At 46.6% G+C, this 23,911-nt stretch overlaps 2 protein-coding genes across 19 annotated transcripts in view; one reads left to right on the top strand and one right to left on the bottom strand.

Annotated features, from left to right (window-relative positions):
• Positions 1 to 23,911, top strand: part of FOXP1 (forkhead box P1) — a 341,592-nt gene that overhangs the window by 143,210 nt on the left and 174,471 nt on the right. The gene's annotated exons all lie outside the window — the stretch shown is intronic.
• On the bottom strand, positions 10,434 to 22,180 carry LOC128078596 (uncharacterized). 6 transcript variants are annotated; one of them, XM_052678960.1, is made up of 3 exons: positions 21,449 to 21,617; positions 21,238 to 21,326; positions 10,434 to 11,656 (listed from the first exon to the last, which is right to left on the bottom strand). In XM_052678960.1, the coding sequence occupies exons 1-3, from the start codon at positions 21,576 to 21,578 to the stop codon at positions 11,255 to 11,257; spliced, it is 621 nt and encodes a 206-aa protein (XP_052534920.1). In that variant the 5' UTR covers positions 21,579 to 21,617; the 3' UTR covers positions 10,434 to 11,254. The 6 variants fall into 6 exon arrangements, 1 of the variants encoding a protein (XP_052534920.1); XR_008205717.1 differs by lacking the exons at positions 10,434 to 11,656; positions 21,449 to 21,617 and adding exons at positions 20,642 to 20,780; positions 21,624 to 21,719; XR_008205718.1 differs by lacking the exon at positions 10,434 to 11,656 and adding an exon at positions 20,642 to 21,137.

Here is a 23,911-nt window from a genome sequence, read left to right as displayed (position 1 = left end):
TTTTTGCTTTTTTTTTTTTTTTTTTTTTTTTTTTTTTAAGTTCTTTGTTGCCAAAAATATATATTTACTGAGGATGAAATGAAATTCATGAAGTTCAAGCGAATATTGCAGTCTTTGGCTGTCCTCGTGGTGTATGTCAGTTGTATGATATATGCCTCTCTCCAATATTTGAATATTACTAGTTGCTTGTTCTTTTTAATGGCAGGAGCCCATGCACCAGACTGGCTGAGAATGTTGGCATTCTTACGGAGCCATGGTTGATGTGTGGCCAGGTGCTATTTGACCTGGGAAAATGAAGAATGTTGGTTGTTATAAATGCAGAACATTACCTCTTCAGCCTGGCTTGAATTTTATAACCTGTTTCTCCAAAAGGAGGCACATTTTCTGTTCCTGCCATCAGGATACGACGTATGCCAGGCATTTGGCACCTGGCGTGCATCGTTGTGCAGTCAGCAGTTTGGGTGACATGCAGAATATCTCACTGCAGAGGGCTGTCCTGTCTTCCAGGCTGTGGCACAGGTTGAGTCTCACCCAGGAGCTGCTATGCAGGGTTCAGCCAAACTAGAAGATGTGGGAAGTCGTCGAGGACTGTAGAGAACACCATGGAGTAACTGTGGTGTACGGATGTGGGACATGCTTTCAAGTATGTTTGTAAGCTGCAGAACAAAATTCACAACTTAAAAATGGAGTTTTTCTGTGCATCCTTCAATGGTAGGGCACGTTTCTGTGACAAGGTGGGGATTTGCCCTGCTCCCGCTGCATTGCTGGTGCTGTTTACAACAAAATGCTCCAGGATCTGTCCATGATCTTGCAAAACGTTTCATAAAATAAAGCCATAATGAGTGATGTGTGGTCTAAGAAACTGGATGTCAAATTGAAACTGCCGAGATAATAAACCATGAGAATAGGAGATAGTAATGGAAATAGTGATGGAGTCCTAATTAGAGCCATGCCACTGAAACAGGGGAGGTTAAGGGTTTGGTTGATTGAGTTTGAGCTCAATTGCTCGACAGTTTAATTTCAGGTGAAATCCCATCTTCTGAGTTAGTGGCTCAGCTGCTCGGTGCGCGTGCAGAGCAGGGCTCTGTGCTCCTGGAGGGGCGGCCGCGTGGCCCTGCGTGTCCCAGAGCAGAGTGCAGGCCTGGCCCCGTGTGCAGCAGGATGCTGACAGCGTTATGCTGTGCTTTGGTCCCTGTTTCGTCTTCTGTCGACTCCACAGAGCTCTGAGCAGAGACTCAAACTGAATAGATGCAGCTCTGATGGTTAAACCTTCGGAATTAGGGGTTTACGTGCTCCTTTATTTAGCACTGCTAGGCATCGTGCCTAATTATCTGCCAGTTGTTCCTCAAAGTAAGAATTTGAATTGAAGCGTTTGATTTGGGGAGAAAGGTGGGGAAATGTATTTTTACGGAATTGTGGACGATGGTGTTGGTTTTCCAGGAGCATTCGTTTGTTTAAAAGTATGTGAAAGCATTTTCAATAATCAAACACCATTCAGCGAGCATTGTAAATCAGGGATAGCTTGTGTTGAAAAATTGAAAGGTACAAAACATGCTACTAAAGTTGTACATTATTGATAACAAAAGACACATGCAGACTTTAAGATTGCAAAGATAGAATCCTTTAGAAAACCCTCAACAGGGAAAAAAATCAAGCACAAAGGATTTAGAAAAGTTACACTTAGTTTAAACTTTCAAATCTTAATGCTTGTCAGAGCTAAATGCTAATTGAACATCAGAAATAGTACAGGAGCTGCTTTCTGTAACTCAGTGCCAAATTAGATGGTCAGCAGATAGATCTGTGGGTCTGAGCTCTAACTTCCAATGTATTTACCTATATTCTCCTTCGCTCAGCCTTCAAACCCAGAGGGAAATGGGGATTTGTGAGGCCTGCAGCTGGGGGGATGTCAGTCCTGTAGCTGCAGCCATTGGGGCACCTCTAAAGACCGGCTCCATTGACTTGCTGACGTTGGGAGCAGTTGAAATGTCCTGATTGTTAGGGCCTTCGAGTTCCTTCAGCTGAAGAGCACAGCCTGGTGCAAAGCATTTCTGTGAGCTGCGGTAATAGAAATCAGAATGTTACCTGGGTGTTCTCTGGTAAGCCTCCCCAGAAAGGCTGTGTGTCCCTTGGGCAACACAACTGGTTTCAAACCTCACCTTTTGTAAGGAAAAAAAAGAGGTGGGTGAAGCTGTGATTTTTCTGAAGCAACTGGGTAAAAAAGATTTAGAAAATAGATTAAGACATTTTGGAATAATTTAAAAGTATTTGAGCAAATCTCATTAACATGGACCAGTAGCAAGCTGTATTGAAGACTTCAAAGATCTGTCAGAGGAGTTCTTTCTGTGCTATTGTCTGCCAGCATTAGCAATCTCAAGAGAACATGCTTCTTTTGTTTGCTTTTGGCCCATTTAGCTTTTCTTCTTCTCCTTAATGTTCCTTAATGTATTATAAATCTTCAAGTGGGTTGATAGAAAAATATATTTCTCAGCTTTAAGGTAGTCAGTAGCAGGTTTTGATCCTCGTATCTGATACTTCTGGACCAAATCCTTCTGGTCTTCACAAAGAATGTTAAAGTAAGCAAGGTTTGGCCAGTATTTTACATAATCCTGCACTGTTTCTTCCATTTAACTTAGCAGGTGTTCGATATGATCTTCAGCAAAATGCACGTGCTGGTTTGTATTACTTCATGGGGAGCAGCGTCATCTGTTAGAAACCTGTGAAGAACACAAAGCTCACAGCTCAGCTCTCATGTACAGCAGGCAGGTGTTTGGAATCCTCCCTTCGCCCTTCATGGGTACCAGGAAATCCAGCATGCATCCCAAGTGAGGGACAAGATGTGCCATAAGAGGCACTGAGGCCTGTGAGGGGTTTTGTTCTTGCAGCAATGGCCAGTGCTGTTGAAGATGTTCGGACTTGTTGGCGTGCACCGTTTGGGAAAGGATGTCATAAAAGCTGTATTCAGCAAGGTGGAGCTTGTTCTTGTGCCATCCACAGCCGTGAGCAGCCTCTCCTGTCTTGTATAGAGGGAGGCTTTCCTGTGTGCTCTGTTCAAGAGGTACACCAGTGTTTTACTCTCTTAACTTGGTACTCCAAGGAAACTGCAGGTGCACTGAGCCAAAAGCATAGGAAATGTTAGTGCTGTACACCACACAATACAGGCTGTGCAATTTCCAGCCTGTTTCTTCAGGATGAAGCTGGCTTATGTGTCAGGGCATGCTGTGTTTTATCGTATCTTGGGTGAGGAAGGATTGCAAATGGCACAGGTAGGAACGGCGTCGGTCTCGTAGATCAGATAGCCTGAGCTCATACTTTGCCATAAGACAACAACGGGAGGGCTGGGAAGTTCCAGCCCTGAGGTTTCCTTCTGAGGCAGGCAGGCTGGCGGCACTGAGGGCACTGCTGCTGTTGCACAGCCCTGTCAGCTTGAAGCCTGCCTTTGGAAGGCACATCGCAAAGACAGCGCCGCTTCTGCGGCACGGAATCGAGGGGTGTGAGCAAATGACACCAGAAATAGATTCTTATTGCACATTCCATATTTTATTTGGTCATCTCTTAGGTCATTGCCTGTTGCCTTCCACCATGTGAGAAGTATATCTTCCGGCGTGCCTCAGTTACTGTCCTACAGCAGGAGCAGCAATATTTTACAGTGGCAGCAGTACAGGACCAGTGATGTCAGTGGGCATTACAGGAGGCCACCCTTTTTATTTGGTAGCTCATGCTAAAGCCAAGACGTAAAAAAAAATGGTTTTGGCCCCAGTTGCCTGCCCATATTTCTCGCTGCAACATATGAAAGCATTTTTCATTGCTGCTAATGGCAGGAACTTCAGACGCCACCTCCAAGATGTTTAATTGCTAAGTGTTTCTCCCAGTGCAATCTGTGAATTTTAATTTGGGGCTCTCCCACCTCTGCTGGCCATGTACTTCGCAGCGTGCTTTGTGCAGTACAGCTTAATTGCTCAAAAGGGTCATTTCTGACTCTGAGCTCACTGTTTGTTTTTTTAGGAGGGCAGCGCAAACATTTGGATATTTGCAACTAAGACTCTGACGTCATTTCCATTGCAAATCATTAATATCAGTAGTTTATAACACGGCTTTTCAGAATGCTTTTTGTTGAAATACGATGATGCCTTGCTTGGTTTTAAGAAAGCAGAATTGTTTTTCTCCCTTTTTTTTAAACAAAGATAAATCGGAATCTTTTGAGTCATAAGTCTGCTTTCTTCTCCTGTCATACGCCTTTAGTTATTTTTAATAGCTCTCGTGTTTGTCCATATTGGTTGTAAGACAAGTGGTTCATTTAATCCTCTGACATGTTAAGGGTCAGTGGATCCCACTGCTGGAAGGAAACGTCTGTGGAAGGGCCCAGCATTTCCTGCTACTGGGGCACTTCCACCAATGGAACAGAGCTACACAGTCATGGCATTAGTAATTGTTTGTAAGAATCTTAGAAATAGAAAGTGCCGCCTTTAAAAGCCAACGGCAGCATAAATCAATAATATGGGCAGTGGGATCATTTCCTCTGGGGGTCTAGGGGGACTTTTTTAACCCCTTTTTGACTGGAAGAATGTCCTGCAGTTATTTTTACAGCTTTTGTTTGCTCTGGTGCTGTCCTCAGTCATCCTTTAAACTTCATTCTAATAGTGGGACAAGATGATGTTCAGTGGGAAAACTTGGTTTTTAAAAGCCTTGAATGGAGTTTGAACGCTGCTGAAAACGTGTTGGAAAGCAGCTGAGAGATGGTTTCTGAAGAAGCGTGCGTTCTTTTGCTCATCTGCACCTCTGGGAGCTGATGTCCAGTGAGAAATAATGTGTGCTTTCACTGTTTGTTTCCTTTTGTTTTAAGGAGGGGTAGATGATGGCTTTTGGTGCTGCTTTCTTTGAGTGTTCAAAGCTCTGAGCTCCGGTTTGGAGAATGTTAAAATAAACCCACAGGAGGTCTTGTAAAAGTTGTAAGAAATTGTAAGCATGTCTGCTGAGTCAATTATATGAGACAAATTGCCAGGGTAAGGCTGCATGCTTCCAGACTTGTTATTTACACTCTGCCATCTTTAAAACAATTCATTTCTGCCTCTGATTTCACAGCAGATAAATACATGTTTTGGAGCAAAAAAAAACAACAACAACAAAAAAAAGTATTAATTAGAGAAAATATTATTTAAAACTAAAAGAATGATTGGGGTTTGTATTCATGTGGTTAAAAGGAAAATCTGGCCTATCCTCCTGAAAGTTGGATAACTCAAAGAACGAAGTTTGAAAACGGAGACGTTGGCTTTTTAAAGCTTCTCTGTGATGAGGCACGAAAGCACAAGGCAGTTCTTTTTAGATCATTTCAGTGTTAATACTGAAGTTATTCTTTATTAAGAAAAGAACCCTCGGCCTCGACTGTCTGAGAGCATTCACAAAGTTCTGCTGAGTCCATTGACCCTGCAGGGAGTTCAGGAGCACGGCTCGCACAGCGCTGCTCGTCCCACGTGTGCAGTGTGTGCTTGCTGTGTCTCCACAGTCGGTGCTGTGTGCTGGGATGTGCCGCGTTGCTGCCTTAAGCTGCCATGGTTAACGTGGTTTGAAACGCATCCAGATGAACCCGTGTATTTTCTAGATGCTTGATAACGTCCCAAAGTACCGTGAAGTCCCTTTCCTCTTTCCCAGACTCTCCTTTTCCATCACCATCAGTGCAAAAGCTCTGAGAGGAGCTCGTGCAGCACAGCTCCTGCAGTTGGGCACGTTTGTCCAGCACGGACACGATGGGCTGCAGCATGGGAGAGGGCTTTCTGTTGGAAATTGCCGGTCAGTAGGCTTTGTTGAGCTGTTTTCTGTAGGACGTTAGGAAAAGCTTTTTGTCCTTTTAATGCCATCTCTTATTTCCAACCTCCTTTCTTCTGTTTTCTGCCGTCCCCTCCCTCAGACAGCTGTGGTCGACTCAAGGTGCCTGCAGCAGGAGAAGCCTTGAGCACTGCTGCATACCAGGGAGACAGAGGAAAAGCTATTTCCCATGGGAAGTAATTGATAATTGAAGTGATGAAAGATGAGTGTGATTATGCCTGGCACCTCCTGGTGCAGCTGAACTGGTGGTTGAGCTTTTAGTTTCTCTTTCTGTTCCCCAAAGCGATTTCTGGTGACACTGTCATGTGTTTCTGCGCTTGGGGAGAAGGGTTGAAAACCAGCTCCTTCCTTCTTCTTGTCCATGTGTCTTCCACGTGAGCGGTGAGTGTCAAGGACTGCTAAGAGCTGCTCCATGTGCTGGTCTTCCCTCCATTCCCCTCTTTGCTTTTATCTGCTCTCCTGTGTCTCTCTATTCCCTCCTGGTAGGAGCAGGGCTGCTGCCTGTTGTGCTGGGAAGGCACAGAGGGCAGACTTTAATGTCTCCCCCCATGTCCCAGACCTCTGCTTTCAGCGTAGCCAGGCACACGGTGCCCCAGGGACAGGTGAGGCTTTGGTTTTCTACACGGGAGATGGAGCCCCAGAAGGAGCACTGAATTTGGGGTTCTCACCCTCATGAGCTGCCGTGGGCTGCTGGTAATGCGAAGACCTGGTGTGTGGGACATGGCATCAACAGGATGACAGATTCACCTCCGAAGAGAGACGTAGGGCAAAAAAAAGTTGCAGACGAGCTTTGTGGGTGCTGGAGGAGACTTTCTCTTTGAGCTGACCGCGTGCCGTTACACCTGCTAATTTTCCCAGATTTTCTCTTCTGTCACTGACATCCTGTCTGGTGGCTGCCCATGAAGAGCAATCTGTGGCATCATCTGGATAAGACCTCAGATCGTCGCTGTGGGAGAACTCGAGTTTATCATAGTTTTATATTGGGTTTCCCTCAGCGTGTAACTGGATGCATTAATAGTGACATGATCCCGGCGTGACCTGGACTTTAATGGGTTTGAACTTGGAACTGCTCAAACATTAAGAAAAAGCCCTCGCTCCCTGCGTGTATTCAGCAGCTGCTTTTTTATATGCAGAACCCTGAGCTGCAAGGGTTCAATGATGGTGTATTTTCAACTTTCAGATGAAAAGGACTTAATAACTGCCAAAAACTGAGCTGTTTCTCTCCTGATGCAGATGTGTGACTGCCAGGACACGCATACATCAAAAAGACAACATGCCTCTGAGCAGTTGAAAAACCTACTGCTTTGTTTTGTTTTGCTAGAGGCAAACAAAATGTCAGCCCCCTCAGTCCTGGGAGAGGGCTTCTGCTGGCAGCGTGTGCTTCTCCTGGGGCTGGGGCCTGGCAGCCGGGCCCTGGGGCTGGTGCCTCACCTCTGCAGCTGAGTCACTTCGTGGCATGGGGACTGTTTGTTCTGGACAAAGCTTTCTTAGTTTGTCTTGACTTTGGACGTTGCCAGCTGTGCATGATGTACCATCCAGAACAGGCTCTTTATCGTGTGTCAAAACTTAACTGTGGCAGCAAAGCTGAGAGTTGCTTTTCCCGTCTGCACCGGGAGCCAGGGAGCAGGTTTGACCCCTCGGAGGGATGTTGCAGGGTAGGTTTGTTGTGTGATCAAGCACTTCACAAAAGTACTCATTTCTCCTTTTTTAAAAAGAAAACAAAACCTCTGCAAGGCCTTATTTTCTGCTGTTTTGGGAAGCGTCCTCCATTCCTCTCCAAGTTTCCACTTGAGATTCCGTTTACAGTGTTAATGGCTACCTAAAACCAGATGGGCATAAGGGAAGGGCTGACACGAGTCTGGCTGTAGTGAGATGTGCAGAGCCCTGCAGTAATGATGGGGAGGTTCAGCGCCAGCCATCAGAGCCATTTCATGGAATGATGGTGGACAGACAAAGATGTGTCTTTGGAGAGCCAGTGACAGATTTACTGACCAGCAGTTCAGGCTAGATTGCCATTTCTTTTGGTGTTGAGTTATTATTATCAACTTATTACACTGTTAGATTAGCGCCAAACAAGTCACGTTGTGATATATTGGTGCTAGAGGGAGGTGAGCCTGCTTCTCCCTTCTCTGTGCTTCTGAAAGCTAAGGTAAGCGTCTGCTTCGGGGTGTCCACTTCTGTCACAGAGTAATAATGGTACAATGGTTCATGTGTAATGCTTCTGTTTTACTAGGGATGTAAATCTTTGGTCTATGGACCACTGCTTCAGTTCAGATTTTTCTTTAAAACATTAATGAGCGTTTGGATTTTGGGAGAAAAAAAATTACAAGTAATGATGACATTGTGTAAAAATGTAGCAGCTAATGCATATGTTTTGTTGGTTTGCCTTGTCTTAGAGGAACATCATTTTTGCACATCACTATTAACAATGCAAACACCCTGAAATGCTAATAGCACTAGTAAGCTTTTAATTCCATGGAATTTATTGCTTGCTGTATTTCCATGAATTTATAACGCTTTGATTCTTAAGAGCCCCATTTAATCAGTTTTGCCTGGCACAGAACATAATAAACAACTTGCTGGTGCTAAAGTGCCACATGGGGGAGGCTGCTAACAAGAAAGTTAAATGCTTCTGCCACTAGCAGTTTCTTCGCTGTATTTTTCATGAGCTGTTACTACCAGTAATGTACTTTGCTAGCTTTAGAGCAGTGGTTAAACACAGTGACAAACCAAACAGCACTCCAGTGCTGTAAACACCCAAAGCAATACCATTTTTGTGCAGAGCTACAGATAAAACCAGAACTGAGGCTCAGCGTCGTGTTAGAGTGAGCAGTGATTTTTGTACAAGGCCGCGTTTTTCTTGTGGGACTTTTAGGAGTAAGTTGTGGATGGTATTGATCAAAGAAAACAGCGTGGAGAGAGAGAGAGAAAAGAAAAAGAACTGCAGTGTCTTAAAAACCAGTTCTTGTTTGTTTATGCTGTTTGACCATAAAAGTATAAAAAGACTGTCTTAGAAAAATACCAGGTCATTGAGTGCTTTAAAGCAGAAAATGTCATTCGAGTCTCAAAACTGCACCAACTTTATATAATTACCCTTTTAATTATCCCCAGTGGCCCATGAAATTTGTAAAATAGAGCATTAAGAGTTTGATTTACTTACATGTTGCACTTTAGTGTTATGCTCTTAATGAATAATGTTTAGTACTAATGTCAAGCAGACGTTGCTGAGTGCAGTAGAGAGGTGCGTGGTGCAGAGCTGGGTGTTCGGAGGGGAGCTGGGGAGCCTCCACCTGGAATGGAGATTGCTGTATGTGTGTCAAACAATATGCTGTGATTTCAGTTGCCTGAATCAACTCTATTGATTTTACCCTGTGTGTGCAAAGTAGTTTGGTATATCTTCTTTATTGAACCATGCCAGGGAAACGACTGTTCTGGGGCATTTATTTAGTACTGGAGAGCTTCCACACACGTCCAGGTGCTGTGTCAGCTCCTTCCTTGGCATGGGGGATAGTTGTGGCATTCCTCCAAGGGACCGGGGCTTGGAAGCCAGCTCTTAAACTTGCTTTAAGGGCTGAACTGGTTCAGTCTGTGGTAGTGGGAATAACTCTGATCAGTGTTCGGTGTGCAGTTTCTGTGGGGTATCCAAACAACATCTGCTGCCAAGAAATTGCTAGAATAAGCTTTGGGAAAATGTAACACAAAGCATGGTCTTACAGTGCAGCTGAACTGAACAGGTATCTTCAAAGGTGAATGGCAGCATCAGTGAGCAGCGATGGTAAAAGAAATGAAGCAGAGTCTGAAGGATTGGATGGCAGGATATAATAGCTGGTGACTTCTAAGGTATTGGTACAAGTCTGAGTGAGGTGGAGTCTCACAGCAAACATTTGCATTTGGACACAGTCATAAAATGGCTCCAGGGATGGTCCGATGCTCAGGATCCACCTGCTGAAAAGCTGGGGACAGCTGAGAGCACGGGTGTGCGGTGCTCAGAAGGATGAGGTGATCTCTGACCTCATGTGCCACTTCTTCCTTCCACGGCTGGAGGCAGCACGTGGTCTGCTAGGTAAGGGCAACATGTAAATGCTGGCGTGGTGCTTTGGCATCCCCATGGTTGTACGTGATCAGATGCACTCAAACAAAGCCTGAGGATTTACTTTCCTCCCCCAAAGTTGTTCCAGTTCTCCTGTATTGACTGTCACAACGTTCTTGGTATTGCTCTTACCTGGATGTGCGGTGCTTTCGTTGTCGTGCCAAACTCCAGGGCTCTCATGACCAGTTCATGTAGAGTTATCTTTGTTTGTTTTTCCAGTTTGTGAATATCCCTGTGCATTTAGGATATTTGTCGTTGGTAGTCAGTGGTGCAGTTGGAGGGGAGAGACAACAGAAAGCGTGTCGTTGCTCAACTTTCATGTCGTTAAGAAGAAAAGCTTGATTCAAATCCTGACTTAAATAAATGGCAGAAACCTATTTGCATCCCTAAGATAAAGATTTTATACTGTGATTTTTTCTTAAAGTAAACAAGGGTTATATGTTTGCCGTACAGCTAAAAATTGGAAAGGCAAAGTTGTTTTGGTTGTTTACGGAAACACGTTTCAGGAAACGGATCTCAGGAATTCTGAAATTTGAATTTATTTATGTTTGAAAAGATCTTGTTTAAAAAAAGCTCAAGGGAGCAACCTACGAAGAGGCTAATTAAGCTTTTTTGTACAGCGCTGAGCACAACGGGGCTCCTTTTTTGTTTGTCCCGAGGCCCTGCAATAATAAACAGAATTACTGCTAATAATTGGGAGGCTTTATTTGAAGTTGTGCTGACTGCGGGACGCGGGCAGTGTCAGTTTTCAGTAAGTGCATCAAGGCTGACCTTGAACTCGTGTCTGCTGATAAGGGCAGTGCAACAGCCTGCTGGTATCTGGGAGCGCGTCGCAGCGCTCAGCATTGCTGTCGTCTCTGCCAGCGTTTCTCCTCTCCTTGTCTCGTGCCCTTTCTGCGGCCACGGCCTGCAGGAGCCAGCCCTGGTGCAAAGGGAGGGCTGGCAGCTGGCAGAACGCTGCGGTAGCCCAGGTGCTCTGCCGTGTGCCGAGCCAGGCCAGCAGTGCCAAATTCAGGAGGGGAACATGGAAAGATGAATTTGTCGCAGCAGAAGCGGTTATTTTGGCTCTGTTTTATTTCACGTGCCGCGTGTTCTGTCTCCTCCAGCGCTGGGCATGGACGTGTCACTCCCTTCCGCTCGTGCAGCTTTTCAACGCGTGTGGCATCGTATCGCGCCCTGCTCTGCACCACGAGATGGTGGAAGTCGGTGAATTTGTCTTTTTTTTTTTTTCTTTTGCTACTGAAAGGGCTGGAAGTTTGCCTGAAAACCAAATTGCGTGGCAGGAGATTACAAAATGGTTAGTTTCCAAATCTGATTTTTCCCTTGTGAATTTTTCTTGCTCGCTCAAAGACAAGATCCATCTTGAACAGCTCTGACTGAGGTGGTGCTAATAACCATGCTGGAAAACATCCTGTGGCTTGTAATAACAGCAGGCTGGGAGGAGGACTCAGGGCCATAACAGGGAGACCCTGGGGGCAGGTTTTCAGGAGAAGTTGGTGCTCTTTCAGTCCTCACCTCAGCTGCCTTCGTACTGACACACGAGTGTTGGTGGGCCGTGGGGACAACCCGGCTGGTGGCACTGGGGCAACTGGGCCCAGCTTTGGACTGCCCCAGCAGCAAGCGTGGCCGCGGGTTGCCGTCAGCAGGCTGAGTGTAAGGGATCGTCTCCTTATTTTGTGTCTGTGCCTCAAAACCTGGGCGAGAGTTCGCAGCCTTTTGGAGCCACCCAGCTGCTCTTGCATGGTTCTGAAAAAAACAAACAAACAAATAAGAAACAGTCCAAAGGAAGCAGAGAGCTGCCAAACCCCAATCTATTAACTCCGTGTTGTGCAACCTATTAATTGTGTATCGTCCCACCTGTTAACTTGGTGGTGTCCCTTCATGGTAGCCTCACGTCACAGCTGTGGACATGAACGTGAACTCTCACCTCGGAAGTAACTGAGAGTAAGTGACGTTTTTGAAAGGCTGTTATATTCCTCTCTAAAATTGGAAACGTGAAGTGTAAGGTTAATAAGAAGAGAACCCTCTGAACCTCGTGGTTAGACTAATATTTAGCCACCCAGCTGAGGAGGGATGAGGGAGCCGAGCCAAAGCAATCACAGGGAGTCCAATCAGATCACTGTAGACATTCTTGTTTTCAAAGTTGGTAGGAAATGGTTTTCTTAGAAAAAATGGAATTGATGTTCTTTTTCACTGGAGGAGCCAGTTTTCTGATCTCCAGTCAAGATGAGGAGCTTGTACTGGCCTTGAATTTCAGGGCTCTATTTCACTCTTCTTCATGAATTGTAGTTTTTACGCGTGTTGGCAAATCATATATATTTACAGTAGTGCACGCCATTTGCTTTTAAGGAAAGAAAGGAAGAAAGAAAGAAGCTGTGTTTCATTTAAATGCTCTTTAGATCCCTTTGCATATGCTTTTGCATATTCTTGATCAATCTTGCATTGTTTTATGTGTTTGTAGCATTTTTCTTACACTTTGTGCAATCATTAGCATTAATGGGGATTTGCGAGTGTAACAAGAGGAGAATATACCCCAGAGTGTGTTACTTGATTTCCCTTTGAAGTGGAATGAAGTTGTCCAATTGGCCATATGCTGTGATTTGCCATAGTTCCGAGTAGTTTCTGACTCCTTGTAGAGCAGGTTAATCTCTCTTAGTGAGCCTACGATTAATCGTGTTTGATCCTATATGGCTCAGATATGCACCACCTTTAAAAGTACCATTAAACTTCTGAGGCATCTTGTTTTAAGCCAGGAACAATAGTTGCACAATAGAGATGCACAAGAACCATTTGGCCCTGCAAAAATTGTGCACTCACATGATTAGTGAGGCGTGGTATTAAATTATTCGAGCTTCCTGCATAAATATATACCAAGAGGAGCCTTGTAACTGGAGATTTCGAATATAGTTTTCCTCTTCATGGGAGGAAGCTGCTGTACATCAGGCCTGGAGCATTCCTGTGGATCTCTGCCCAGCTGAAGGTCTGTGCTCCTCGCCTGTGCTGCGCTGTCCCTCACCCAAAGAAATGCCTCCTCCTGTTTTATGGGTGGACTTTGCAGCTCGGTTGGAAATAGAAACGCAGTAAACAGCAAGTGTGCCTCAGAAATAACCCCAGCAACAGAAACTGTCACTATTTCAGCTTCTTTCCAAAGCCCCTTCTTGGGGGCCTGATGTGCAGCTGCATTACAAGCGCAGTAACACAGGCAGCAGTGCTGGCCCTGGAAAATATTGTGGTACAGCGCACAAATATCTGTAGAACCTTGTTTGTGTGTTTGTGTGCTTATGTTTAAGATGCAAACTTGCATTTAAGTGTGCTTGGCTCCCTGCAGTATATAGCTGCAGAGCTATTTCTGAGATCTTGGAAGAGATGGGTTTGTAGTCTGATGTTTTTTACTGTGTTTTTCTTGCCCTGGTGTTTATTAACATCTTCCCTGATGCCCAGTTACAAGGGATGGCAGCATAAAAGTTTACGTGAAAATACATTTCTCTGTAAGTGCTCTATTCCTGTGATTCCTCTGCAGCTTTAAACCAAAACCAGTTCCATCCTGTTTCATCTTTTACCCCTCAAACCCCATAGGCAGAGAGGAGAGAGATTTTGCTTCCCTCTAAGATCTGCCTCATCCTTTCCATTTCCAGCCCTGGGTTGCTGGCTGGAAACAGCACTGCTTGCAGTGGCACAGCCCTTGACTCTGCCTTCTTCCCTCTGAACCCATCTGCACATCTGAAAGTCTCCTCGATGACCACTGGTGACTCGAAGCACTGAAACAGGAGGTTAGAGTCAGGGCCAACGATCTTCTTTTCTGCTTGGCTCTGCCTGTGCTGGGTCTGGTAGCAAGGCTCTGGCCACGGTTCAGTGCATTCAGGGACATGCTGGACACGAAGGATTTGCCTATCACTAAAAGAGCTGCCAGCATCAGTGGCAGCCAGCAGTGCTTTGGGCCAATTGCATTTTGCTGGGCAGAGAGCAAAAAGAGGGCAGATGGGAATATGGAAGGCAGCTTGCTAGGCTGAGCCAGGAAGGATGGGAACACTGGGCTGCTGAGAGATGGGTCTGTGGCAGAGGGATGCTCCATCTTCTGGCTCCTGCTCCTTTTCTTAAGGGTTTGGTGTAGCTCTGTGAGCTTGGAGCCACTCCTGCAAAACAGCCATATGGCAAGGGCTTTGTCAGGGGTGTGCACCCTTTCTTGTCTAAGTTATTAACGAGGAGGTTTAGTAATTGCTTCAGAACAGGTTTGGAAGGTTCTGTTGTAATGGCTTTAGTTAGCAGCGTGGCCATCCACTGACTTCCCTTTGTCCCCTTCCACAGCTGGGTGTGTGGGATGCACCCAAATGCTGCCATGAAAGCTGTCTCTGTCCAAAAGTCTGCTTCCTTTCCCTTATAGAGCTTTTTCCCTCTGCAGTGCAAGCAGTACATTTACCACATTGAATTTCTTAACTTGAATTGTTTTCACAACTGTGCTGATGCCTTTGGTTAGCCAAATAACCTGAAAAGCCAGATTTCGTATAGCAGTGCCTAAACAGAGCTGAAGAACTGGTTGTTGTTTCTTTTCCTATGCCAGCCCAACAGGGCCTCTATGCCCTTGCATTGCCAGAGCTCCAGCAGATCCTGGGATGTCTGGAGAAGCAAATGTGGGAGCTACATGCACCTGAGAGGGGATTCCTGCCAGCATGCCCACAGTCATGCTTAGCCTCTGGTATGTTGCTGTGACACACAGCATTTTAGGAGTGCTAATTATTATTTCTGGTACCCTAAGCACTGAATATATGCTGTCTGCCGCTGTGAAGACAAAAAATACAGTCCTTTTCCTAACCACTTCAAAAGGAAATCTGCTTTCTGCTTAATTTCTGCTTAAAAGGGAACTGTTGTGAAGAACACAGTTGTCTTTTTTATTTTTAATTGTTGCTTTGTTGTTGACTTTCATCTTCTTTACTGAGAGGGAAGTGCATCTACGAGGATTAAAATGATGGTAGCTGGGAAGGAAAGAGTAAAGCCAGGAGTAGGTGCAAAGAGTGTGTTTACAGCTGCCCCGTGTCCTGTTTTCCTCTGCTCTGGGTCTGCTTTCCATGAATTAAACCTTTTGTAGGTGAAGCAACCTCTGGGAATGTTCAGGGTTGAGGGTTTGTGTAAGTATGGGTGCATGCCTGTGCACATCTGTTGACCTGTGATGTTTTGTGATTGTTAGGAACCTTTTGGCTTTTGTAAGCACTTGATACCACTTCTCTCCAGGTATTTCTTTCTAACAGGCTCCTGCTGTGAGTCACTGATGTTGGTGGCTTGGTCACAGCGGGAGCAAAAACTGCTTCTGCGTGGTGCAGCGCAGTGGGAGGGGATGTGGCCTTGCAGAAACGTGGGGCTCCTTCTAGTCAAAAAACCAGCCTGTAAAAATGATGAACTTCTCTTCTGCCGTCCCAAAGTCTGACAGTTTTGTATAACTTATGAATTAAGCATCTGGGAGGTGTATATGTATTTTTTTCTTCTAACAGTCACCAAACCTGAGGCAGATAAGCTGTTGAATAATTTTCAGTCATCCATTGACACTGAAGGAAGTCGGAGCAGATCCCTGGAATGTCTGTCTTAACAGAAATGGCTGAATTGCCATTAGTGTTAGCGAGATCAAGGTGCCACCCAGTGCTGTGCCTTAGCCACGAGACTTTAACCTTAAACTCCATGCAAAACAGACAGGACCTTTAGTGCAGAGGTCTCACTGGAAAGATCCCGGCAAAGTAAACAGCGTGACACTTAATTTATCTACCCCAGCAACATGAAGGGCTCAGTCGACCTGATGGGATCTGTGGTTCCAGGGAGTCTAGGTATTTAAAACCTGATGCTCAGCCTGCTAAGCTATCCCCTGCAGCTTTCCTTAGTGCATAAGATATGAAAAAATCTCCTGTCCTGCAAAACAGATATTAAATTGGATACTCTTTCCCCCTGCCACGATAAGAAACGTGGCAGAGAGATGCGGGAAAATGGAATGCTGCTTAGAAAGAAAATATATTTGAATCAAACATAAAAATTGGCGAGATAGGAGGATTTTCAATGCTGGTAGCAATACCCTCCCCAATGACTTACTGAAAATTCAACTCTCCCTGTAGTTTTTGCACTGGATTGTGAATAAAAATGGTTGTGATTGATGAAGCGTTTGGTGTCTCACTGTAAGTTGGTCAAGAGGGACTTCTAAATCACCCAAATGAAATATTGCATTATCATGAACAGTAATATGTAACTGTTAAGTATGCCATTGCTTATCATAAGCTCAGGCTCCTTCGGAGCTCTACCCAGCAAGCAATCCGCGAGCGCTGGAGCAGAGCTGCCATGCCTGGCCCCTCCCTGTGGGACGTGTGAGATGGGGCAGGAGCAACCTGCTGCACCTGGGGGCTCCTCAGCCTCACGGGGCAGGGACAGCGAGGGCAGTGGGAGGAGGAGGGGTCTCTGCGTTTTGGTTGTTGAAGAGGCTGGATGGAGGAAAGGGCAGCGCGCCTTTGTGTGCTGGAGGGCACGGGCCGTGAGTCGGATGGGGAAGCCTTGGCCGTGGGCTCCTCGCTTCTCTATTCGGCCTGTTCTGTTGTTTCACTACATGTCGGGTTGACGGTTGTCAGGTTTTTTGTGCAAAGCTTTTCACTAGTTCTGTGCATAGGATAGACTACGAGAAAACACTGCTAGCGTTTCATGGAGAAACCAGCATCGTAGCATCAAAAAAGCCCGCTTTTTTTTCTAATTTCTTTGCTTACACCAAAAAATAGATCAGTGCTGTTTCTATTTAAAAATAGTTTTGTTTTTTTTTAATGGGTTTTTCTTGGTGAAAAGCACTGTTGTTCCTCAAGTGAGAAAATGCCAAGCTGGTCGGGCTGAACGTATCTCTGTCTAGAAGACATAAAGACCAGGCAGCCATTTCTCAGAAAAGGATTAGAGAAATAAATGCTTCCTGGCTGTGTGAAAACACATTTAGAGCCAGGTGGTTGGGAAACCTGAGGATTTTCCATGTTTTGGGGCTAAAATGTGGAAATGTGTAAAGTGATGTGGTAGTAAGAAATGTGGTTTAATGGGCAGCATTGTTGGTAGGTGGATGGTTGGACTGTATGTGGTCTTCTCCGTCTTTATGACTCTGAGATTGCAATGAAAGCATGGACTTTGCTTTGGGCATAACTTCCCTGTTTGATCTCAGGTTGGTCAAGCTGCAGATCTACAAAACATTCCTACACTTGAACTGGAAGAGAGCTTCAGGCTCCTCTCTGGTGGACAGAGCCCTCCCCCGGAACAGGCTCCATGCTCAGGCGGTGGCAGTACCTCTCCTCCCTGCCTCCTTGTCCTCCATCCTAAACCCAGCTTTGGGATAACGAGTGGGGCCACACAACAGCTCCCACTTATGGCATTCTCAGCCTTCTTTCCATGTCTGTTCAGCAGCATGGGGGAGCTCGGTGGCTTCTTGAAGAATGGGTGGTTGCCATGGGTAGCTCTGTGGTTTCCCTGTCTCTTGTCTCAGGAGCATCTCAACGTTTTGGGCTGAAATGTTTTACAAGAATTCGGCCTGTGGCAGAATGCCCAGTAAGGAAAAGTTCAGTGCAAACGATTAACATTTGGCAAATTCAGTAATGGCTGAAAATAAGGTCATTAAGATGGGACGTGTTGCATTTGGTGGTTAGTGGTCACAGCTATGGGATACGTATCTGGAAATGAAGGGAGGCACTGCACAAGTATGCATGTGCCATACTGTGAAATACTAACACACGAGCAGTGTAAAGCTCCAGAAAAGCCTTGCCCCTGCCTTGGACCCTGCTGGTGCCATCTGCTCTGTAAGCAGTTGTTGCACTTGGGACAGAAGAAAAAGAAGTTCTTCTCTTGCACGTGGGATGCGCGTCACTGCTTGCTTCTCAGTGGGCACGAAGTCCTCGGGGTTCTCTCCACATCTCCAAGGCACGGAAGACAATTTTTCTTGCTCACACCGATTTTATCATGCATTTGGATACAGACTGCACTTGGCTGGGTTGGGGCTTGCTGCGCAGAGCAGCCAGCCTGGCCAAAGGTCCCCCATCTCAACTCTTGCACTGAAGCTGAAACATTCATTAAACTTCTGTTTGAATAGGAAAGTTTCGCATTTTCTTGACAGAACAGATTCTGTGGCTACTAATTTATTACTGCAATTTAAGAAACAGACGTCTGTCTGACATGTGCCACATAGTTCGATAGGTCACCAGTGACATCATACTTAAAATCGTTATCTTTGCAAACTGTGCATTTTGGGTAAAAGCTTTTATTTATAGTCAGTCATTAAAATTGAGACCTGATATTTACTTTTCCTCTGATTAGGTTAAAGAGTGAATATGAACAGAAAGTACCCTTCTGTTACCACCAGGCAGTTTACAAACTGCTATTCACATGCAGCCTTTTCAAAGGAATTATGTTAAATCATTATGGGCTTAGATGGTATGTTTCAGTTCGTACTTTTTTTCATTGCTGAGGCTGATCTGTGCCATAAGGGATATATTTTATTTCCTCCTGGTTCTGTGTTGATTCTTGGCCTTGTCACAGAGCAGCTGGAGGCTGAGGTGGAAGTGTCAGATTGGAGCCCTGTGCTGTTTGCAGCATTAAGACGCTTTGGGGGTCACCTCCTTCAGCTGAGCCCCCAGAGCCGAGTGGCTCTTTGATAGCTGCAGTGGAAATGATTTCTGATGAAAAATCATACGTTGCAAGTTGGCAGCACTGCCCAGTATACTTCCTTAATATTAATGATTTCCCCCCGCCCTCCAGATCCTACAGCTAAGATCGGTGGCCCATTTCAATTTTTATTGAAACAAATAAACCCAATAAAAACACTTACGCAGAGAGCTGAAGCTCCTCGATAAAAAAAAAAGAAAAAAAAAGTATATGTATAAAAATTACTCTGCATTGAATTTATTGATTTATTTATTTACTCCAACTAGAAAATTGAGTATTGTGTTAATGTATTTTATAAGACTCACGGTGCTCGATGAAATGGCTAATTTATTTTAGCGTATACATAAATAGCTGGCAATTTTCAGTGAGACAGCCTAATGAAAATGATGCTATGAAATTGTCTATACTATGAGGAGTGATGGAGTCAAGTTATTATTGGGTGAGTGCTGCGTGGCAGCGAGCTGGCCATCATGTCTTTGAACTTTTGAACTGCTACTTGGTCGTGTGATTGATTGGTTTTGGGATCGGCGCGCCGAGTTAACTTCGTATTTTGGTTGGGGGAGCAGATAAGCAGCGCGCCGCGTGATTTTATGGATGTTTAGTTTAAACAAGATGGTTGGAAAATTTAAAGTGTGTTAGCAGAGCAGGCTCGCGCCATAGGGGAAGGCAGAGAGATGCTCGTAGGTACCATTAGATGTCAACACTGATGTTGCGATTGCTGCAGATGAGCTGAGTACGAGCGAATTTGGCAGGGGCAGCATGCATCATATTGGTAAGAGGAATGTTGCCTTTGTTCTGTACTGAGTGTGCGATCCCGCAGCGACTTCGCCCGCCTTCAGCCTCCCCTGGCCGTGCCCACGCTCTGAGCGCTGCCCCCTCGGCTCCCGCCCGGCGCTCCGGAGCTGTTTGCCGCCCGTGGGCCGCGGCTCCGGCGGCCGCCTCGTCCCCGCTGCGCGATGCTGCACTTGTTCCCGGGCTTGGGCCGTGATAGGGCCGTTCGGGCAGCGCTGCTCGGCTCTCAGCCTTCGCCGGCTGCAGAACTTCTGCGGGAACCTCTGCGCGGCGACTGCGCCGAGCTCTGCTTCTGATTAAACCGAATAACCGACACCTGCATTTTACCATTTGCTTCAAGTGCTTTATCCCGTAAACCCGGCGATTTCCGAGCTTCGCAGCCCTCGCTGCGTACAGCCCGTACCGCTGCGCTCCGCGCCCGCGGGCGGACCGCCGTGCCCTGCCGGCCCGCTGCAGCCCCCGGCCGGGCTGAGGAACGCGTGCGGGCACCCTTTTGTTTTTTGCAGGGATGAAAGTGACATGGCTTTATTTGGCTCTTCAACGCTCTTCCCGTGCCCGAGCCGTTTGCAGCAGGCTGGCAGCGAGACATTTGGAAGCTGCTAGCACTTGCCTCTGCCCCCCCAACAGCCCCCCCCCCCCCCAATATATATATATATATGTTTTTTTTTAAATATATATATCTAATTTAAAAAAACCCAAAACCCTAGAAACAAAAAAAAACACGGCCTGTTCAAACCAGAAACCAGAACTACTGGAACAGGCTAAAAACGGGGCTGACACCAACACTATTAGCTGAAAAAAAATTTCCATTTCATTGCAACTATGTTATTGTTTACTTTGCCATACACATCCTAATATGGTTACCTCCCTGTCAAAGCGGCCGAGCCGGGCTGAGGGGCCCCCTCGGGGAGACGCTTCCAACTGCTGCTCAGACAATAAGAAACAAACGGCGCAACTCCACAAAAGGCTGCCCGGAAAAGAAGTGTCAAATCCATCCCGCGGAACTCTTCCCGCCGCCTCCCGGCCCCGCGTGTACGTAAAGCTGCGCCGGGGCGGCCGGGCCGCGGGCTTCGCTGCTGGGAGGGGTGTGTGGGGGCTGGGGGGCGGCGGGGCGCGCTTTTCTCCTCGCTCCGCTCCGCGCTCCGGCCGCGCGGAGCCGAGTGGCGGCGGGCCGTGCTGAGGCGGGCCGGCTTGTGGCGCCCCGCGGCGGAGCGGCCCCGCGCCCGCAGCGCCCCGCCAGGTGCCGCCCTGCCCCGCGCCGCCCCGGCCGCAGCCCCGCGCCCCCCGGGCCGCCCCGCCGAGCTCCCGCGGCGTGCCGCCTGTTATCTACCGCCGCCAGAACAAAGGTAGGTTGTTCGACTCGGCGCTCCGGGGGAGGGACAAGTTATTTTTGGAGGGTTGGCTTCCCAGTGCATGACTGGTTGACCTAAAAGGAGGCAAAAAAAAAAAAAAAAAAAAAAAAAAAGACGAAGAAAAAAAAAAAAAAAGAAGCCCTCCATGGAGGCGAGGAGGGAGCGAGCGTGCCGGGGAGCAGCTTCAGGGAGCGGAGTTTTATTTTTATGCAAGTTAAAGACGCCGGAGCCCCCTCCTCCCGCCCCCCAGCATGCCCTGCCCTGCTATGTCGAAAAACGTGCGTTGCTAAAATACTTTCATCTGTGTGCTCTCTTTTGTTCTTCTAAGTATTGATTATTCTTACTATTATTTTTGCATTTACGATTGGATGGGCACGTATTCCTCTTAGCGGCTCTGAATTTCTGTGAATTCGAAATGAACCGTTCCAGGGCTGTGGAACGTGAGGGATATTTTTACAGGAGGACTCCCAACTTTTCGGGTGCTGTAACATGAAGGCTGCTGTGGTCGCCCATGTGCCCCCCAGGACTCACCCTGTTTCCCAGGCCACCCCGCCGTGCCTTCTCGGCTCTCTTTCCTTGAAGGCTCTCTGTGATTTGGCTCCGGAGGACGGTTTCTCTTCCTGCAAACGGAAAGGCTCTGAGGCTTTGCCGTGCCTCTGGGTTGGGTTTGGAGGTGCAGGGAAACGCTTGCACAGAGCAGTGACACAGAAGCACGGCGTGCCGAGGGGAATCAGCCGGCAACCTGTCCGCTCCTCTGCCAGAAGTGCAGCAAATTCATAATGCAGTGTGAGAGCGAATGGCTGCATGGGGATGGATGCACCCGGCATTATGTAACTCAATGAGAAATGCATTGCTGTTGTAGGAGCGGGCATAAATAGCACAGCTAGATAAGTGAGGAAGGGCACCCTTCATCAAACCTGTGTTACGCAGCTCTGCCTTCAGTCCCCGCTTCTCACAGGGCTGAAGGAAGGAAGCAGCTTCTGCCTAAACTGAGCACTGATCCCAAACCTTCTCAGTACCTGTTGTGGACTTGGCAGCAGAGTTGGCTCTTCCTCTTCCTGCCTCTGCTGCCAGCCTCCCCCAATTGATTTTGGGATCTCTGTGCTTTTTTTAAGGAAGTCACAGTTCCAGAGCAGAACCGGGCAGCTCAGCTTTTCCTCCTCTTTTTTTTTTTTGCCCTGCTTTAAATGTTATTCCTTAGGTACTCGCACATTTCTGCTCTTTGCCTGTTTATTTGTGTTTCTGCTGAGCTGTTCAGCCTGACCTTTGCTGGGCAGAAGCCTTCTGAAAATGTGAGGCCGGGTCAGGCAATGTCAGTAAACTTCTGCATTCCCAAACTTTTATCCTGTAAAACTGGGAATGTTTTTTTCTGTTGTTGTTTTTTTTTTAATCGCATCTCATTGTGGTAGACACAAATAAATGTGTATTTTAAAAATCAAGGGATGTGTTTTAAAGCACATTTCTAGCTTTTGCTTTTTGGGCCGTGTAGGGGATGGTAGGAATTAGTGGCCCTTAATTAGACGTGGAGATATTCACATTTTGCAGGGATTTATGTTGGAACGTGGAATGGCGGGTGGCTTGTTTCCTCATTATGAATACTCCCTGCACATAATGAGGTTCATCATTAGTTGATGGAGTGAATTTGCCCTAGCTCTACCTTGAAAGGCACATAATTTACATACTACTTCAGAGCTTAGGCTTTAATGGATTCCTCGATGAATAAAATGAAAAGCTACTTTCTTTAAATTTTTGAACAGTGTTTTGATAATACGGATTTAATAAGACATTCAATTTCCTTGTTAAGTATATTTGAAAGTGCATTCCCAATTTTAGCACCAAATATATTTCCCGGTGTCGCCTGCCATAACTCCGGGCAGCAGCACCAGGCCCAGCGGAGCACTGCTGGCGTTTTGGGGACGGAGCGGTGCAGCTCCGGGTGCTCGGGAGCCCCTGCCCTCTCTGTGTGGTGTTAGCACTGCTCTGCTCCTCTTCTGCACTTGCTGTGTGCAGCTGTGCTGATTGATCGACACAAATGCGTCGGCGACTGTCAGCCTGACAGTGACAAACCCGCCGGTCCCACCTCCCTATTTATTTTAATGAGAGAACAGCAAAAACTTTGCCGGTGCAGTTCTGCCTTGGAAAGCGCCGTGGAGATGTGGTCAGAGCAGGTGGAGCTGCGTGCTGCCCGGCGTGCTGCGGTGTCACACGGTGTGGGCTGCTGGGGATGGAGTGACACGGCCCTGCTGCAGGGCAGGAGGCACGGATGGGATGCTTTATTACCTGGGAGCGATGAGCATACATTACCATTAATAGAATAGTCGGTGTCATTCCTTTTTAGGCAATTTACCTCCGCTGCAGACCTGTCTGCTTCAAAATCTTTCTCTGTTCTAAAACATATATTTGTTTAGGGAGTTTTCATTGAAGTGTACATGACAATTACAGCTGTTCATTAACAAAATTGGGTATTTGTTTTAAACTTTAACCAATCACTTTGATATGCTAATTATGGTGTAATTTAATTTGAGCCCTGTAATGATGATGCCGTTATTATGGACATAAATGATGCAGTTAAGCTGAGAGTAATCTCATTTGCATACTGTACATGCCAGTAAATTAAGCCCTTTCTTCGACTGCTTCAGCTTTAATTTTCCACTTCTTTTCACACAGCGCCTTTCAGCCGGTCTCTCATAAGCCCACTTTGTAAGAGCGCTGATGACTGTTTGATGTGGAGAGTTGCTGCACCACAATAATGCACGACACAAGATGTAACATTTAAAGGATTCATTATCTTACTGAGAGTTGCTTTAAGGAGCTGGGATTAGCAGGGGTGGAAGTGTCCTCTGTGGAGTGGTGCAAGTCTCCCAGTAAACCGTTGCCATCTTCCTTCTCCCCCTCTTTTTGCTGTACCCCAGTTCTGGAAGCAGGAGGTGAGGCCTTGCGTGCTGTGCAGGTGTGAGCTGTGGCTGCCTGCCGTGCAGCACGCAGGGCTCTGCTCTGCTCCACCACTGCAGAAGAGCTACTGGATGCGATCTGCAGTGTGCAGATGGGAGATGCCGGGGCCCTGCTGAGGTAGGCAGGTTTATGGCCCGCTACCCAACGTGGCGTACGTCAACGTGGAATTAAAACTTGTGGCGTGGCTTTGTTTCATTCATTGCTGCTTTCTCCTTTCAGGGTGTCTGCTTGGGCTGAGCTTAACATCAGGTTA

The sequence above is a fragment of the Tympanuchus pallidicinctus genome, unplaced genomic scaffold (assembly GCF_026119805.1).
Source record: "Tympanuchus pallidicinctus isolate F22 unplaced genomic scaffold, pur_lepc_1.0 scaffold17, whole genome shotgun sequence".
NCBI lineage: Eukaryota > Metazoa > Chordata > Aves > Galliformes > Phasianidae > Tympanuchus > Tympanuchus pallidicinctus.
Note: the sequence above shows the minus strand (reverse complement) of the source record. Positions and strands in the feature narration are given on the sequence as shown.

What these genes read in the sequence shown, in the direction of transcription:
- LOC128078596 (XM_052678960.1), bottom strand. Translation starts at nt 21,578, where the DNA reads ATGCCCGCTCCTACAACAGCAATGCATTTCTCATTGAGTTACATAATG. An exon ending in TCTGGCAGAGGAGCGGACAG is followed by an intron (nt 21,327 to 21,448) that starts GTTGCCGGCTGA and finishes TTCCGTTTGCAG; the next exon opens with GAAGAGAAACCGTCCTCCGG. An exon ending in GGGGTGGCCTGGGAAACAGG is followed by an intron (nt 11,657 to 21,237) that starts GTGAGTCCTGGG and finishes TGTTTTTTTCAG; the next exon opens with AACCATGCAAGAGCAGCTGG.